The 17,777-nt window shown below is 30.6% G+C and overlaps 3 protein-coding genes across 3 annotated transcripts; all 3 read left to right on the forward strand.

Moving 5' to 3' along the window:
• Positions 1-839: 839 nt before the first annotated feature.
• TRIADDRAFT_57760 (uncharacterized protein) lies at positions 840-2,558 on the forward strand (the record flags this gene model as incomplete). Its single annotated transcript, XM_002113478.1, has 4 exons — positions 840-902; positions 1,281-1,343; positions 2,086-2,376; positions 2,511-2,558. The coding sequence occupies 4 exons, from the start codon at positions 840-842 to the stop codon at positions 2,556-2,558; spliced, it is 465 nt and encodes a 154-aa protein (XP_002113514.1).
• A 977-nt stretch (positions 2,559-3,535) lies between these two features.
• TRIADDRAFT_57761 (uncharacterized protein) lies at positions 3,536-4,575 on the forward strand (the record flags this gene model as incomplete). Its single annotated transcript, XM_002113479.1, has 3 exons — positions 3,536-3,751; positions 4,129-4,191; positions 4,297-4,575. The coding sequence occupies 3 exons, from the start codon at positions 3,536-3,538 to the stop codon at positions 4,573-4,575; spliced, it is 558 nt and encodes a 185-aa protein (XP_002113515.1).
• A 7,832-nt stretch (positions 4,576-12,407) lies between these two features.
• Positions 12,408-13,778, forward strand: TRIADDRAFT_57762 (uncharacterized protein; the record flags this gene model as incomplete). The annotated part of the gene is made up of 4 exons (XM_002113480.1): positions 12,408-12,635; positions 12,880-12,942; positions 13,302-13,589; positions 13,710-13,778. The coding sequence occupies 4 exons, from the start codon at positions 12,408-12,410 to the stop codon at positions 13,776-13,778; spliced, it is 648 nt and encodes a 215-aa protein (XP_002113516.1).
• Positions 13,779-17,777: the final 3,999 nt, after the last annotated feature.

Here is a 17,777-nt window from a genome sequence, read left to right on the forward strand (position 1 = left end):
CATTACTTTAAAACTTTGTTCATGATACGTTTCTTTGTTTATTTCAATATTAATGCGGGATCATAGTTNCGTAGTAAAGTTTAAATAACTTATTATTTGATTATTTCCATTACTTAACAAGAGGTACTTCTAATCACTAGTAAACGCGGATCGTTCATTTTTCCTGACTTACAAACATTGCAAATATCCTAATAGTAACTGTGAGCACAATTCTACCATGTCTTGCAAAATCGGAACACAGTTTCCCATAATACCATATTCAGTATAATGCCTTCAATTTAGATCTTACTAGTGCAAACTCCCGTCGCTTTGCTGACGATTTACGATAATGTGCTCATTTAACAGATAGTACTACCATTTGTCGTAGACCTGTAACAAGGATCAAATCGTGCAAATTAACCTTCGCCAATTTAAAGAATAAAATAAGTATCGTCGGATAGCAATATTGACCACATAATTGACTCTGAAACGCCAATAAAATCTGTAATAATTAATTGATTAAGCTGATCAAGGATGAGTAATCTTATACTAATAATCCTATTATAAAAAGGATCTAATTGAGTAAATTAAAATTTGTCAATTTAGTAAATGAAAAATATCTATGCCAAACATCATCAGATAGCAATGTTGACCATATCAAGGATTGTGAAACGCCTATAAAATATCTTATGATTAATTTATTGATGAAACTGATACTCGATGTGTTTGCTTTCAAAATAATTCAATGACCGATGATGATGTACTTGTTCATTAATAGCTTATTTCTCGATTTTTATCATTTATTAAACGCCTATGGCCAAAGTCAAGGATGATCAGTCATCTGAATTCGGCGGAAAGGCATGGATGGAACCTTACTAGGAAAAGATCTAAGATCTAGCTGCTGTCTTCTGGCTACTACTGCTGTAAGTCAAATTATCACTGCTATAGTAGCCTATGCTCTGCCATGCCAAATTGGTTTATATGCTCCGTGTTTGACAGCGCAATGGAATACTTTCTGGGTTGCGGGACCCCTAAGTCTAGTATAAATAATCGATCAGGTCTCTAATATTTTTATTATTCATAAGCTAAAATTATTAGTGGCTTGAGGATCTCTTCGAAGTTATCCTATCGCCTATTCTGATTTGATGCTAATCAGGGAAATGCTGATGATTGCATCAAATCTACTATTTAATATTGTGTTCACACAAAATTTAGTTTTACACTTGAAATAGCTATTAAAATGAATCTTAACTTCAAAATTGATGAATTGAAGTGCATTGTTTCTCTTGTAATAACCATAGGTAATGCTATTTGATCTATTTGGCTTTATAATAAACAAAAACAATAATCCAAGCATAGGCAATGTAAGAGCGGAATAATTCCATCATTATATAGAGTGAATATTAAATTTTACTGGCGGATGACTTAGTATATTATATTGCTAAATTTTACATATTTATGAGTCCTTTAATGCAACTGCAGTGCTAGTAGATACCGCTACATAAAGTCTAAATTTGGCCAATTCTTCAAGTTGTTTTACTAACCGCGTAAATTTATAAATATAGTTTTAAATGAAATTGAATAATTTCAATCTCATATTTACGATTACGCTGATGTAAGGAGATTATTCCAGTCTTCTTTATCAATATATATATAATATATATCAGTTTTTATTACAGTAAATTTAACGAAATTAAGTTAAGTTTAAGCCATTTCAAAGAATTGGAATAATGTCATAGGAGCATTTCAGTCTTGCTACGGACATGTCAGAATTTGCCACAGAACATGAACTTGTATACAAAAATAAAGCTATATATAGTTTCAAGGAAATAACTAAAAAGAGAATTTTATAGCAACATTGCCCATGTAAAGGCATTTAAGATATTATGACCTATACTGTACTATAATTAGCATAATCTGTTTACAAACATTTCGTATTCGGATGTGGAAATTGCTAGAATATGTACTAATATGATCGGCTACATATGTTAAAGTTAGCCTTCTCAATACTAATTCCCACTTACAGCATCCTAGCTATACTCGGTTATCTTTATTTTTTTCACACCACAAATTAAATGATTTAATTCTATTTTACTACCATTGCAGGTTACATGGCACAAGATTATAGGTACCTTCTGTATATTTACTGAAATTGGGGGATTGACCGTAACTAGATTTACTATGTATTACATTATCGGAATAGCTAGTTCCCAAGATAATTTTAATTGTCCTGATAATATTAATTTGAAAAGTGTTCGAACCTCAGCTATTTTGATCACTAATGCACAATTTATCATCTATCTATATTACATCATCGTTTTAATATGGGTTATGAAAATTTATAATTTGGGTCCAAGTTCTTCAATTAGAGAGACTGGAAGCGATGGCATCATCAGGGTAAGAGTATGCATCTCTAGTAGGTATATAAATTAGTGATATACTCTCGTTCTATAGTAAATTATTTTGGTTAAATGATTTTTCAAAACATATTAACTAATATTCTCGCAATACAACAAAATTTCATTTTACAGCCGCATCGTTTACGTGAGAAAGATTTGCAAGCCAATAATGATAATTAGGAGAGAATAATATTAAGCGATGTCGAAAGAATTGTTATCACAACTCAGACCTTATAACTGGAGCTACGTGAATATAGCGTTTTATGTGTGTTATAAGTTAAGATTAAAATGATAAATGAATAAATTGTATCAAATGCTAGCATAAATGCGCAAGTCATGACTGCGATAGAAATAATTCAAACAACGAGTTGCAAGCAGTGGGAAACTAACATTTTATACCGTATAGTTTAGAGATATTTTAAAAAGTGAATCAGCATTATAAATAGCTATGATAACAAAGACTGAGAGATATATTAGGCTATGATGCTTATTCCTAACCGAGTTACACCATAGAAGCAGATAAATATCAATAAAGAAATGATCAGACTCTGCCATGATACAATACATAAAAGCAAATTTCACGAAGACGGCAATGAATATCAATACTAGTAGTAAAGCTGATAAAAGTACAAAATTTTAAAGTACTGCTAATAAAGCATGCAGGTGTCCGCTAATTCTGGCTAAAGTTGTAAGTCTAAATAATTACTTTCTACTCAATTCATTCTTTCATAGTAAAATGAGAAATGAGTTAAAGTTTTATTTGTAATACGTTGAATATGATCGGCAAAGTTCATGACCGAATTTTAAAAAAATTTACGGTGAATAGTTGCATGTCTTATTTTAATATTAATGTAAATAGTATTATTGTTGTGGTAAAAGTAGATGAGACGAAACGCTACCTCAAATATCGCTATGAAGCAGAAATTTTTTGTCAACCATGAATTAAATATAGCAAGATAAAGCAAATTACCCAAATATGGTATAAAAAAAGTTGATATAAGATTTATTTCATGTCTATCATAAGGAACAGTTAAGGTTCTCAAGTTAATAGCGATTTTTTCTCGCTGGTTATATAGGCTGAATTCTACTAAGCCGAGAAATATTTTCTGATTCGCTTGCTAACTCAAATGAGTTTGTCGATAGCGTAATTTTTTACTATGTCTGGTAGCATTTATCCTGCTACTACCTCCAAAAATACGGCCCACTATTGCAACCATTGTAGCTATAAAGTACAAGATCATACATTTGCACTTACCACCATAACTACGATCCAAATTACTATCGCTGCCATTGGATTATGGTTGCCATGTCGATTTGGTTTATATATATCCAGTCTCAATTTTTATGCCAATACATTTTGGGTTGCTGGGCCGGTAAATGAGTACATAGTTAAAATGCTGCCTATTGATATTATTATTCTATGCATAAACAGAAAGTTTTGACGTTGATAATTCAATCATCTATTCTACAGCATTGCCTATGTTCATAACATACGAATAATTATTGTATACGGTACCTTAAATCTATACAGTAATATAATATTACACAATCAATTAGCAATAATAACAGGTATAAAATCTAGTTTTATTTAATGCTGCATTTTAATTTGTTCATTAGCCTTGTAGATAAAAATGCCTATATCATGTAGATCCTATCCGATAATAAATAGTTTCATAATCTCTAAAATCACTAGAATAATATAGCAGATACGATTGAATTTCACTTCTTGACTGAATAATTTTGATTACAGACGCTAGCATTTAGCATTATTAGCAGTATCATCAATGCCAATGATAAACCTGACTCAAATTGGGTATGTATTCCTAAAATATTACCGAATCGAAATACAATTTCTTCCCATTTACTAGCCCTAACCTTAAAATTCTCAGTATGGACTATCGTTAATAATATATTGTAGGCATGGTTTCACATCATTACTGGTACCGTGTGCTCATTTTGTACATTTGCAGGATTAATAACATTAGGATTCGCATTTTTCGATATGGTTACATTAATTGGCCCAAACAGCAATTTGAAGTGCTCTACCAACGTGGGTAGCTCGGGATTAACGCAAGTAACGCTTCCTGCTCTTATGGCAAATGCAGGCCAAATAATAATCTACATTTACTATGCTTTTGCGATTAAAGAAATTATGGCCCCCAATTTTAAGCAGGAGGCTACATCGGTGGATATTTAGAAACGGTAAATAATTTAATGCAATTACGTTTTAAAGCCACTTTATCAGGTGAATAAATGATTAATTAAGCGAAATTTTAGTCTTCGTTTTACTGAACTAATCTTGATAATAACGAATGAACATTTAATTATCTTTAAAATTAAATTTATTTTTGATATAAATTATTAGCAGCATTGGCTTTGTTACTCATTTCATTAGGTGTACGCTAAATTTGAAGAAGACTTTTAAATATCGTTTACAAGATAAGAAAGAAATGGTTCTGAATTAAATCATAGAAATGATTCAAGGGCAATGTCTTAAGTAACTTGTAATATTCGCTTTCCTATTTGCGTGTAGTCGAGATATGATGTCAGAGAATTTGATGCAATGATTGATTTAAGTACAGTAAATAAACGAGGATTAGCAGTCATTTTATTTCGTACTAGCTTTTAAGATACTTAGGGCAAAAAAAATGTAATCTGGATAGAATAATATGGCATATGTAGTTAAAGTGAAGTAGCCTTCACAAAGATGCTACGGTAATCAGTCGCATTTTAAAGCAGTATTCTTGCGGAAATAATTTTTCGATAATGGTGAACATGTTCAAGCAAAATTTTTTATAATAGCAATATTCCTCAATTTTTATAATTGTGAACTTTCTGAGGCGTGCAATCGCTTTTCTGTAGAAATTTCATACGCGGAAGGCTGTTTTTCAGGACCTTGTACGTACGTGCAAGCAAACTATCAGTTCGGTTATGTTATCTCCTAGATTGTGTATGCATCTGGACTACAAATTTACCTAGAATTATTAGATCCTACGATCTTCGTTAAATTAAGTTTCGTAATTTGTGTTTCCATGGTGCAACGTTTGCATCGTTATCGTAACATAATTTCCATAAGATAACTTATCTAGGAATGTGTTAATTTATTGATGACGTTTTACATATATTTTAATAGATAATTGAATAGTTGCATAATATTATCTATAACCTTTTAGTTAATGTTTAATCAGGTTTACTATAAATTGACCGGCTTTTCGATAAAGTTTAGTTTCAGTTTGTCTAAAGAGAAACTCTATTGGTTACTGTTCCTCCTGACGATAGGAGATCGTCAGTATTTAGAGTCATACTGCCAGTAGATGTCAGAGAAGAAAAGCCAGGCAATAGACTCGTAGTTTTAGTTTTCTGCAATAGTTTTATTTTTCGTCGCTGCAAATTTAGAATTGTAACGATAATGTAGACAGACGATACTAAATAACATGTATAACTTTCTTGCGGTCGTTTTTGAAATTATCTACGTTTCAGGTAAGGATTATTTAATACAGATTATTGAATTATTTAATATAGAACCGTACTTATACATAAAGAAGCCACGAAAAGTTAATTGCTAATTGGATACTAATCTTTGCCGTTTCTTCTATACATGATATTCTACTACAGAAACTTAAAAGTTTCAATCAATTTAGAAAAGAATAAGTAGCTCATTGTTTATTCGTTTATATAAGATCTCTTGATCTAAGTGTCAGCTAAATCATTGATCTATGCATTGGATTGATTTACGCTAAGCAATCGTCTTTTAAGCCTTAATTTCTTGTCTCATAAATTGACTTGCTAGGAAATGTACATTTATACCAACGCATTTATACTGAATATCTCTTCTTTTTATCTGTTTATATAAAATCTCTTGATCTAAGTGTGAATTCAATCACTAATCTATATATTCGATTGATTTACGCAACCAATCGTCTTTTAAGGTTTCATTTCTTTTCTTATATGTCTATCTGCAAGTATAGTGTACATTTATACTACGATGATAACCTCTCTTAATTATTACTTTAACGCTCTTCTAACTGTTATCAGAATTAATTTGCCCAATAGTTAAAGGATAAAGATGTAGTTATTCAACATGAATCTATGCCTGGATCTAGAATTTAGTCTAACACACATTAAGAAATTTCTACAGATGATGTCAATCTATTTATTTTATAAAAGCGATTGATCTAAGCTGATGAGCATATCTTCTAATCTTTCTACCCTAATTTGGCCTTAATTTAGGCTGGATGTCACCAGAATCTTGCTTGCATTTGCCTCCTCTGCGTCTTTGCAAGTACTGTAATTTTAGTTGTGATTATACATTATAAGAGCACTGATTCATTTTCCCAAGACGCTTACAGTCAATAGTCCTAATGGACAATTCACTTAGAAGCAATTACAAGATTCCGCCATTCCGGTTACGATACTACAGTTTATGATTTATATATATGTTTATACTATATATGGTTTATAGCGTTTGCTATAACTTCTTACAGATCTATGATAAATAGTACCATGACAAGAAACTTACAACGAAACATCCAACAATGTAAGTAATATCGAATTTGATTATAAAGTAGGAAAATAAAGCTTTCATTTTAAGTTCATTGTCGGTTATAATTTCAAAAGGCTGCTATAGCAAGTGCTGTTGCATATTTTAGAATATTAGAGATATTTAATTTTACTAAGTAACTGCATTAATCTAGTTACTCCATTTATTTATAGACGCAGCCCTTGGCGAAAGAGAATCATGAAAATTTATTGGATAATAATGATACCAAACATATAGCTGTTAACGTATCTTAGATAAAGGTGAAATCAACATTTTTGTCGGCTTGATATTATGCAAATACTAGCATTTCCATAAACCTTCGTGATTTTATACTATTTATGATATGCACCTACAGCGATAATTTTAAGTTTCCATGAGTGAAAAATTGTTTATTGTATAAATGAGTAAGTGCTTTTGGCAAAGACTTCTTATAAATAGGAACTCCTTTAGGAAGATTTTTCTACGATCATTTTCTATGCATATTCAATGAATAATTGTATATTGATACGTTAGTAGGTTAAATGATGTAATTGTCTGATTGTTTATCAATTTTATGAGATTTAGTTTAAAATTTAAACATTCTAACTTGCTAGTTTTCTGCATGTATAATAATGAATGTTTGAGTTACTTTTACGTGTCTGAGAATTTATTTCTGTCACTTTCAATAGTACAAATTTGTGTTTCTTATCCAGTATAGAATTAATCGCTTAATTGAAGATTGGATTTCTTATGGATTACTAGTTCGTTATCTAGCGACTAAATAACATTAACCTTTAAAGCATCATGCATACAACTCTAATAGTTTAATTTAAATTTCCAAGAATGTTGAATGATTTGAGATCCAGTATTAAAATATCGTACAATAATTAATTCATCAAGTATGAATTGAAAAAGGTTTCTGTGTCTGAACAGTGATAATCAGCCTTAGAGTAACTTTTAATGTCTACGCCATTTAACCCGCCCATAAGAACCTTAAATACGATATTCTAACTACTCTTCCCTTGCCCACTTTCTGTACTGTGTTTGAGCTGATAATACTTATACTAAGAGCAGGACATGATTTGGCCTGCAATTCTCGCTTCATTAAAAGGTTGGGGTGATATAAGCGATCGCTAAAATCCAAAATTTGTAGAAAATTGGAACCTTAATAGATCTTATACAAAGATAATATATGCATAGCTCTACCTTAGCCGAATATAACTACTGAACTTTTCTAGAAAGAACTACTAGAATAATCTAAGTTGATATCTTATTTTCTTTTCGCAGCTACAATCAGTACAGCAACATTCTAGAGTATTTTACACATATTCAGATTATCATGAGTAACAACATTTTATAGCGGACCTTCATTAATCTAATATAGAAACTACTACAGTATTCACATAGACATTATTTCTACCAGTCAGAGTACGATGAACTAAGTATATCCTAATATCTGATTTATGGTTCTATTTTTATCGTTAACCATAATAGTAACTCAACATTCTACTGTATATAGTCATCTGTACTTCTAGCATAGAATCTTCGACTACAGTTTATAGTCGTAAGCTACTAAATATGTCTAAAGGTAAATATAGAAAATCACGCTACTGTATATCATACTAAACATGGCTAATAGTCAACAATCCTAATACTAAGTTACGTTACAGTCGGATTATGTTAGAAGGTCTTGGCCATGGGAGTAATTTACTAACGTAACATTATTGTTCTGTAAATTGAATGTAGATTAAGGTAAATTATTGATAACTTTTCCCGTATCATACAATTACTGATAAAATAGAATATTAAGATAAGTACTTATCCAGATACTTTATTCGCTTATTTATGATTAATTGTTAACATAAGATAGCTCTGGACTACACGAACTGAAATGGATTTGTTTTAAGTTCTGATCAAGTAATTTGCATAGTTATAGAGAAGTGATATTAAGTCGTATGAACGATAGTACTAAGATTACCAAAGTCTAATAAATTAATAGGCACAAGATAATGCGATCAACTAGAGTACCTGCTGCAAACTTAGAACCGTGCTACGTACGACATTAACTTAGGACCTAGAGTAATATTGCAATCTATTACAATATTTAGTAGTCGCAATCGGCTCAAGTGAAGCCCGGCAGTTGTGATCCTTCAATTCACTTTACATACTCTAAGTGCTGAATTTTGAAGCTGTTATTTATCGTTTATAGTAAATACTTAGTAACACTGTTACCAGTAGATAAAATAAGGGCTATTTGCTTGATATTATTTACTTACCGAATATTACTTTAAATAGCAATAGTAAATATTCGTGTATGGTCACTGCAAGTAGATATCCCTTGTCAATTTTTATCTAATTTTTGTTCTTACGTGTATTTCAATTAAAGTTATTTTTGATGTTATTTCATTGCTGATCATTTATAGATTGTTATCTACTTTATAGATCATAATTATCAACTATTTCAAAGAGATTTTCACATGAAAGGTTAAAGAAATGATGATTGCTACGTCAACAACAAGAAAGACTAAATTATAAATTAATTGCAATCGAAAAAATACGGCTAATTATGACTCACGAATGACGCTGCATATAATTATCTTATCTAAGCCAATCAAAATCGTTATTAGTGATTGATTAAAGAGACAAATTAGATTAGTATTATTGGCAAACTTAAATAGATATAAATTTTTATTAGAATTTTTGCTGATTTTAGTTGACATTCAACTATCATGATAAATTGGCAATAGCCTATCCTTGAGCTACGGTAATATATTGCAATAGTATGCCTGTATCACGATTTAACATCAGATCAAGTTATAATTGCATTTATTTTTATACGATAGAAGGGTGTTCAGATTACTTGCTAGGCTAGTGCTATTGGTTAACATAAATAGATATCAATCTTGATTAAAATCATTGTTGATTTTAGTTGGCGCTTAACTTATCATGGTAAAAAGGTAGTAGTTTATCATTGGCCTACCTAAATATATAGTAATAGGATACTTATATTACGATTTAATATCGGATCAAGCTGTAATTTCTTTTAATTTTATACGATCGAAAGGTGACTACTATATTACTAATCGATGATTTGCCCGCGACGTTGCTGCTAAAACACTTTTAGAGGTAAGAAAAATCATTCGATATAGGTAATATGTACAATTTATCACTCAGAGGTTCACCAATTATGTATTATTGCTGCCTTAAGTATGAGTATGTTAAACAAGCACCATTTAGTTGAGCTATTAATATTTAAAGAGACAATCATGGACTAGTACTATAACATAGCTTATCCTAACTTAAGTCTACTTGCAGGCTCCATCTAGACAAATAACATCGAGCATCTTACCCGTAAATTCTAAAACTTTATGTTGCTTAATTAATGTCCAACATCGTATATTTTGAATACGGTACTATCTTTAATCATGCCTATTTAGAAGTTTATTCTGATTTACCTTGAAATCACATAAATGCCAAAATTTTAGCTTGACTATTAATACATGTTATCTAGTAGGACAATAGAAAGATATTCTAGGAACTTATCTTATTTCAATAAGCTTATGAGACGATAACAAACTTTTTAAGGATTTTTATTAATTAATTAAGAGATCTACGCATGTTCTGAGAATAGGTAGCTTAAGAATCCATAGCGTTGTTATTTTAGTAATTGGGTCAGCTATTATCAAAATAATAAGAGCAGCTTAATTGCTATTAAGAAAGCTGACGACTTTAATCATTAATTTGCCAGGAAAAATCTATGCGCGCTAAGTATTGTCCTAATTGATAATAAGTAATCTAAGTCGTATTCGCAGTTGACTAAACTAAAATTGTAAACGGTAATCTAAAGTTGTTTGTGAAATGAAAATGCAGACTAATAACTAATATACTGGCATGGAAACTGGTATTAAACCAATATTTTTAGTAAACGGTAAGCCACGAAGTAGATATGCTAGATTTACAAAAATTGAGTTAATCGCAATTTACATTACTATCTCATGTACAGTATAACCTCGTTTACACCAGCTTGGCTGGTACTTGTAACTTAAATTCATTTATTTATTTATTTATTCATTCATTGTATCAGAATCTTCTACACCTATCGATTAATGTCCATTTATTAGAGAAAACCCTATTAATACAGGTTAAAAAGGTATTAAAATTTTACTTATCTCTAGTGGCGTTTCTATATTTCAAATTATTATCCTAAATAAAGTTTTACTATAGTGTGATAGAGTGTCTTCTCAAAATTATAACAAGAACTATAGTTTCTTGTAAACTTCACTTTTTTACATAAGAAAAGGGTTTGTCCCACAACTACCGAGGACTATCTAACTGCAATTAGGCCATCTCTGGACTATCCAAATTATTACAGCAATATTCACGATTTATGTACAATTAATTACACAATAATTTTCCTTCGAATAAATCATATCTTACCAATTAAGTTACAAGATCATATCTAAATTTACTATCGCACTATTAGCTCATAATTCACACTTCTAATTAAAGCGTCACAGTGCAAATCTAACAGTACTAACACACTTAACACAATCTATTATTATCTCAGATCTTTATATAAACATCTCAATATAATCGCTAAAATATGTATTATAAACGCCTTCTACAAATAGACACTTAAGATAACCTTACACTTTAACGTACAGTTTAACCTATTCTCGAACTGGGATTGTCACCTAAGCTATATTTGGGGCTGCACTACAAATACCGCAATCTGTAATCAAATCTAAGTATGTAAGAACTCTAAAGGTTACAATATCGCCTATGTACAATAGATTAGAATAAGGAAGCAACTTTAATAACCTTAATTTATCCTACTTGCACGATACAGGTTTTGGTTTCTTTAGATAACGAATTGCGAATTATTTATTTTTACTTAATTCTATAACTTTTACGATACAAATATTTCATTCCATAATTATAAACTATCTTGGCTTATATTATATGCCATATTAAGATAATATTAGTAATCCGAAAAAAATTACAAGTTTACATCGTTACATTCATCTTTACGATTGAAGTCTGTAGCTAAACTTGATTAAGGAATTCTAACCGATTTAATGTCTCTTGTTAATGCGCCTAATGGTGTTACAGAAAACTATCTATCCATTGATAAATATTTAACTAGTTAATCAAATAAATAAGCTGGATTGTTTCTATTTCTACAATTAACAGTAGATATGACTACAGTAACATCTTGAATAACAGCCCTTGTAAGAAACGGAAATATATGATCTTAAGAATTCATTTTACTTCGTCAACTAGCACACGTACAATAATAAACTAAAGGTTACAGTACATACGAACAATTTCCGTTTAACATACTGTAGTATATACGCATTAACCGTAACAATATGAATTTAATGCTAGTATAACTTGTTCTAGCCTGAATATCGTTTAAATTTCTCTACTAACTTAGGACCACTAATAATAACTGAATTTTCTTCCTTCAAATCAACTTTATTCTAAACAGTTCACACTGAAAAATCACTATGTCATCTATAAAGCCTGTCTTAAATGTTCCTGTTAGTAATACAAATGTTATTGTAACTCCTTCATTAATATCATTTCGAAAACTTGGCATACAGTGCGACATCACTATTGCTCTGGCATTGATTCAGATCATCGTTGCAATAATCGGATTAAGTGTATACTGCCCATTTGGTATATATATTCTTAGTTTCAATCAATACTTCAATACATTTTGGGTAGCAGGACCGGTAAGCAGAATTAATATCGCCAACTACCTTATGATGGCTTTATAGTCAGTTATCATATTAGATTCAAAGGATAAGTAGGGTATTCAAAACTAAGATTAAAAGCTGATGTTGTATATTTTCAACAGCAAGTTTAAATGAAATAGATTTAGAAATAGAGCAAATTTATTTGTAGTCTATGGCTAATTGATGAATTTATCAGTTTATTCTATGATGCCATTAAAATGATCGCCTTTTATGCTTCTAGATGCTCGTACTTGGTGCTGTAGGCCATTTCATAAATAGAAGAAGCAATCATTCAGAAAGAGATGTAAGAAATAATGCATTAATCTGTCGTAAATTCATCGAACATATCTAATTATGCGAGCAGAAAAGAAGCAGTAGCTGCATTAGATTAAATTAATTATGAAGGATATTAGACTATACTAATCGGCAAATTATAAATTTGATCATTACGGCTTCTCCATTGAAATTTCCACTTTCATGCCCTAGTTAATTAAATTACTGTAAAGTTTCGGCTATCTATTTCAAGTAATGTAACAAATCGCTTTATATTTAGGTAATTGAAGCGATTACTTTATTAATTAGAATTCATGTCTATCATTTTATTTTGTTATCTTCAATTAAAATCTGTTCTTAAATTATTTCGGTTATATACTTTTTTACTAGATCCTAATTCAAAAAATCCTCTCTATTGTTTGCTTACTATGTTTATTCGGAGGATATGTGATACTGGGAATTACTATGCGTATATTAATCAACGCAGAAACATATATTAAAGTTATATGCGAATTCGATCAAGAAATAAAGTCTGAAACACTTCAACCAGTTGCGATGGCGGTTGTGATAGTCCAAATATGCTTGTATCTCTACTACCTCGTCATCAGCAGTTTAACGAAGAGAGCTTTCACATACCGCTTAAGTGTGCTTATGGCTACAAGTAGCCAAACATTGACCGTAAGGATAGACTACCTTTCTTAGTAATATTATAAAATTTTTAGAGAGTGCAATACTATAGGCCAATTATTAACTTTGGTATACGTTGTATAGATCTAACGTTGTTTACTGATCTGATAGGTTCCATCATCATCAAATCCTAGACAGTCACGTAGTGAGACTCCTCAAAAAACTCTTCCTGCTCATTAGTACCGTATTAAAAATTATAATATACTTTCAATTTATTAATTTATATGTATTGCAAATGTCTATTTAGAACTAAGATTAGCCATAGCATAAGTTTATATATATATTTTCTAGTGTATCAGAATTAGACAATGCTAAATTTGTAATTTATTAACTACCGGTACTTTCTGAAACAGGAGTCTTTCTAAATTTAAAATCGCTTCAGATAGTTCGTTCAGGTAACAAGAAGTGTCATAGTGGAAATGTTTCTAATAAATCATTAGATCAATTTATTAATGGCCTAGCTGGTTAAGGAAGTTAAAAATATACAAATTGATTCTAGTGCCTGAAAATTATAGGATATCAGATCCATAATGAACTAAACTAAATTGTATTTACAATCTTGATGAATATGCTAGTTATATTTTAGTCATTATTAAATTCAACCGGCCCACTGATGAGATATATAGATCAGAATTATGTTACTGTCGATATATCGTGTTAATAATGTGATGTTCATATAACGTCTATTTAGAAATTGAGGTATTTCGATGCTGTTATTCATCTTAAATACTAAGTGTAACGACGCTCATTCACGAATAAAAATGATATCGTATTAAATCAATACTATGGCAGGGTTACTACTGTATTTTTCAAAGGTTTTACTCCTAGAAAGTGGGTTTACCTTGAATTTTCTTCATGAAATTAAGGCAAATGATGCTATTAGTGAAAAAAGTAAAGTATAAGGTTAGTCATTCAAATATTCATTTCCGTTGATCTTAATTAAATAGTTTATTAGAAATTCATTCCCTAGCGTAAGGTCTATTTTATATCGATTTTGGAATAGATAAATTTGTTAAATTCATCGATATTACCAGAAACTTGCTACAACTAAAAAGCCTGCGTAGACGAGTAAAAATATCCTCTTTAATAATATTTTAACGGTTCGTACAGCATCATTATCAAAATGGCAAATGCTAATCAACTTTTACATCCCAAAATATCCTTACCGTAACCCTAAATATTGGGATTTAACTTGAAATTTATTTTTAAATTATCCCTTAACTATCTCACAAGAATTTAGGCGCCTTTACTTCTACATTAAACAACTATAGAACTCTCATTATTCAACTATCTACTGAGCTTAAGTACCCTTCGGCAGCTGCTATCATGTATTAGTCATAACAGTACGTGAAATTTAGTTCATATCCTTAAGGACAAAATCATTCTTAGGAATAGCCGTAACATCTATACACAGATTTATTTATAATATCATCTATAATTGGATATCTTCAGGATATTCATCACAAGTGTTACAAGACATAACACTACAATTAATTAACATTAGTTACCGTATAAGAACTCTTACTACAGTACAGCATAATTTACTGTAACAAAATAATAACTACTAGTACAAACTCACGTCGCTTTGCTGACGGTTTACGATATTGTATCCATTTGTTAATAATTAACAGATAGTATTACCATTCGACATTATATATATCTCGGTAATAGCCAGGCACTACTATATTCACAGCTATGCTTGTAGAATACTACTTTTCAATAATGCATTCACGGATGAAATGCTATGAAATGCTATATTAAGATTAGTTCATGGTTCAAAGCACATTATGATAACTAATGTACGGTGATGGACATACCAAGTTAAGATTAGCAGGTACTGTACAATGTCCTTAGTACTGTGGTCAATTCTATCTCAATTATTATAATATGTCTAAGGATCGCTTGCTCTGTCGATAACAACCGTTACAAGAAAATGTAACAATCAAAATCAAAATGGCTGCGTAGAAAACTCTATAAACATTCTATGTTTATTCAGTTTTCATCAGAGTATGACATCAAATCAAAATTGAAAGGCCCAGTGGCCACCCTTAGCGATATAACGAATACTATTTTAAAAATCAGTACTCTGCAGAAATTACTACCTTAGAGCTATTCGTTTTACATAAAGAAATCTTGGGGTAAAAAGTACGGTAAGAATCTTATACTGACCTATTGAAATGAACCCATAATCACAGTTATCTAACAATAGTATAAATACCCCCGTGCTCGCTTGAAGGGAGGGTGGGTAGGATCGTAGTTCTTCCTGTTAGTTATTATTAGTAATCTCCATATATAAATGTTAACCACTAAATTTAGTCATTTAGTCTTCACGATGATTCGCACCGTGACACCTGTGCTCTTCTTAGTTTATGATAGGCACCCACCAATTAAAGCATGTTCTTAATTTTTGTAATGGCCTCTCTTTTGATGGGCAGATACTGTCTATGAATATCGATATTTATATTCGTCTATCCTAGCTACTTAGCAGAATTAATTTTGATTACTTAAAGATCTTATAGAACTCTTTAACTATAGACTGAAAGTTTTAATAGGCAATTTAAATAATGATTAGGCTATCTTACAAGATTATCTTCATAACCTCTACTGAAAATTACCGTAATCTCGGAGGGAATCTTGCTAAATACAGCTCTATGATTTTAATTATAATCATAACTTGCGCCAGATGGCTCTTATTAATGGAACTAAAAGTAAATTATCTATAAATAGCCGTGCCAGGGCTAAAGTTTTTTCAACAGCTAGGTAGAATATTTTTATGGCTTCTTGTAACATCGTCATTAAACAACTTTACTCTCAGATTTACAATAAGAAGAGACATTTTTTAAGATGATAGTTTGTTTAATTAATATCGTTCAAATATTTTTTTATCCTATGAGTATGTCTGTTCTACTATAAAATTTAAAGATAATCATATATGTTTAATATACTGATATAAGTTACTCAAGTACCTAACTCTAGACTTTCCATTATGGTGAAAATTGGTTCAAAGTAATACAAAATTAAATTATAATCGCTCCAATCTATATTTTTAACACACTTACGCATCGAGTGTAGAGTATAAACTATCATGCAGTAGATGGTCAACTTCTTATAATAAATTTTATGCTAAGATTATTTATGATCGGATTACAAATTCTCACTGCTGACATTGGTTTTCTAACAGTTGATCACCTGTAGTAAAAGGACTAAAAGTAGAGTCCTTTGTAGTTTTTAGTATGTAATTAGTATTATTTTACTATACAAAATACCTAGAAAGTGATAGTGTCTTTAAGTTTTACCCTGCCAAATCATCATGTCGCCATCTTTTCTTCTTCATTATTTTACAAGGTATTATATAGATTACTATAGAAGTAGCCCTATAGAGCAAATGCCTAATCTAAAGAAAGGGCGTTTCATCATCTATTCAAATTGTAAAGAAATTTGACTTAGTAGCAAAACCCTATCCTTAGAGAAAGGGGATTTATAACATGACGATAAAGTACTGTAAGGTAGTCTATACTCGTACAGTTACAGTACCATCTGACGCTAAAACATCAACTGTCAATACTCGCGAATACTAAGCGGTACTAATGTCAGAAAAGTAGTCGTAGTAGTCATATAAATTTTTTGATAAGCGATTACTGTGATCTTCATAAAAAGCGGATTTTTCCGGATTTGTGTCCGATATAGTTTTCGGATTCTGGGACCGGTCGGGTTTGTGTCCGATATAATTTTCCTGTTTTGGAACCGGTCGGGTTTATTTTTAATTTATGTCTGAATTATAATTTTCTGTTCTAATTTTTGGATTTTTGTTCATGAAAAATATCGTAAGAGTTGATTTTTGAGATTTGGACTTTTTGTTATGAATTTGAAACTTTGGAATTTTATGACGTGACTTGAAGTCACATTAGGAGATTTAGTGAGGAAAATAGAAAATAAGATCGAAATTGGCAGAGGTTGTGTTGATTGTTAGGTAGTTAGAATGCTGTTTTTATGACTAAATCTTGATGTTTAAAGGTTGATTTTTAGCTTTTTATAGTGTATTAATGATAGGAATTATGTTAGAAATGAAGTTTGATGTATTTTTATAGTTAGCTTGTTACTTTTATAGTGTTTTGTAAGGGAATCGTAGGGTAAATTGTGTCTGAACTTTGAATGATTTTTGTTTTCTTAAATGGTGCA

Source organism: Trichoplax adhaerens, genomic scaffold (genome assembly GCF_000150275.1).
Source record: "Trichoplax adhaerens TRIADscaffold_6 genomic scaffold, whole genome shotgun sequence".
Classification (NCBI taxonomy): Eukaryota; Metazoa; Placozoa; class Uniplacotomia; order Trichoplacea; family Trichoplacidae; genus Trichoplax; species Trichoplax adhaerens.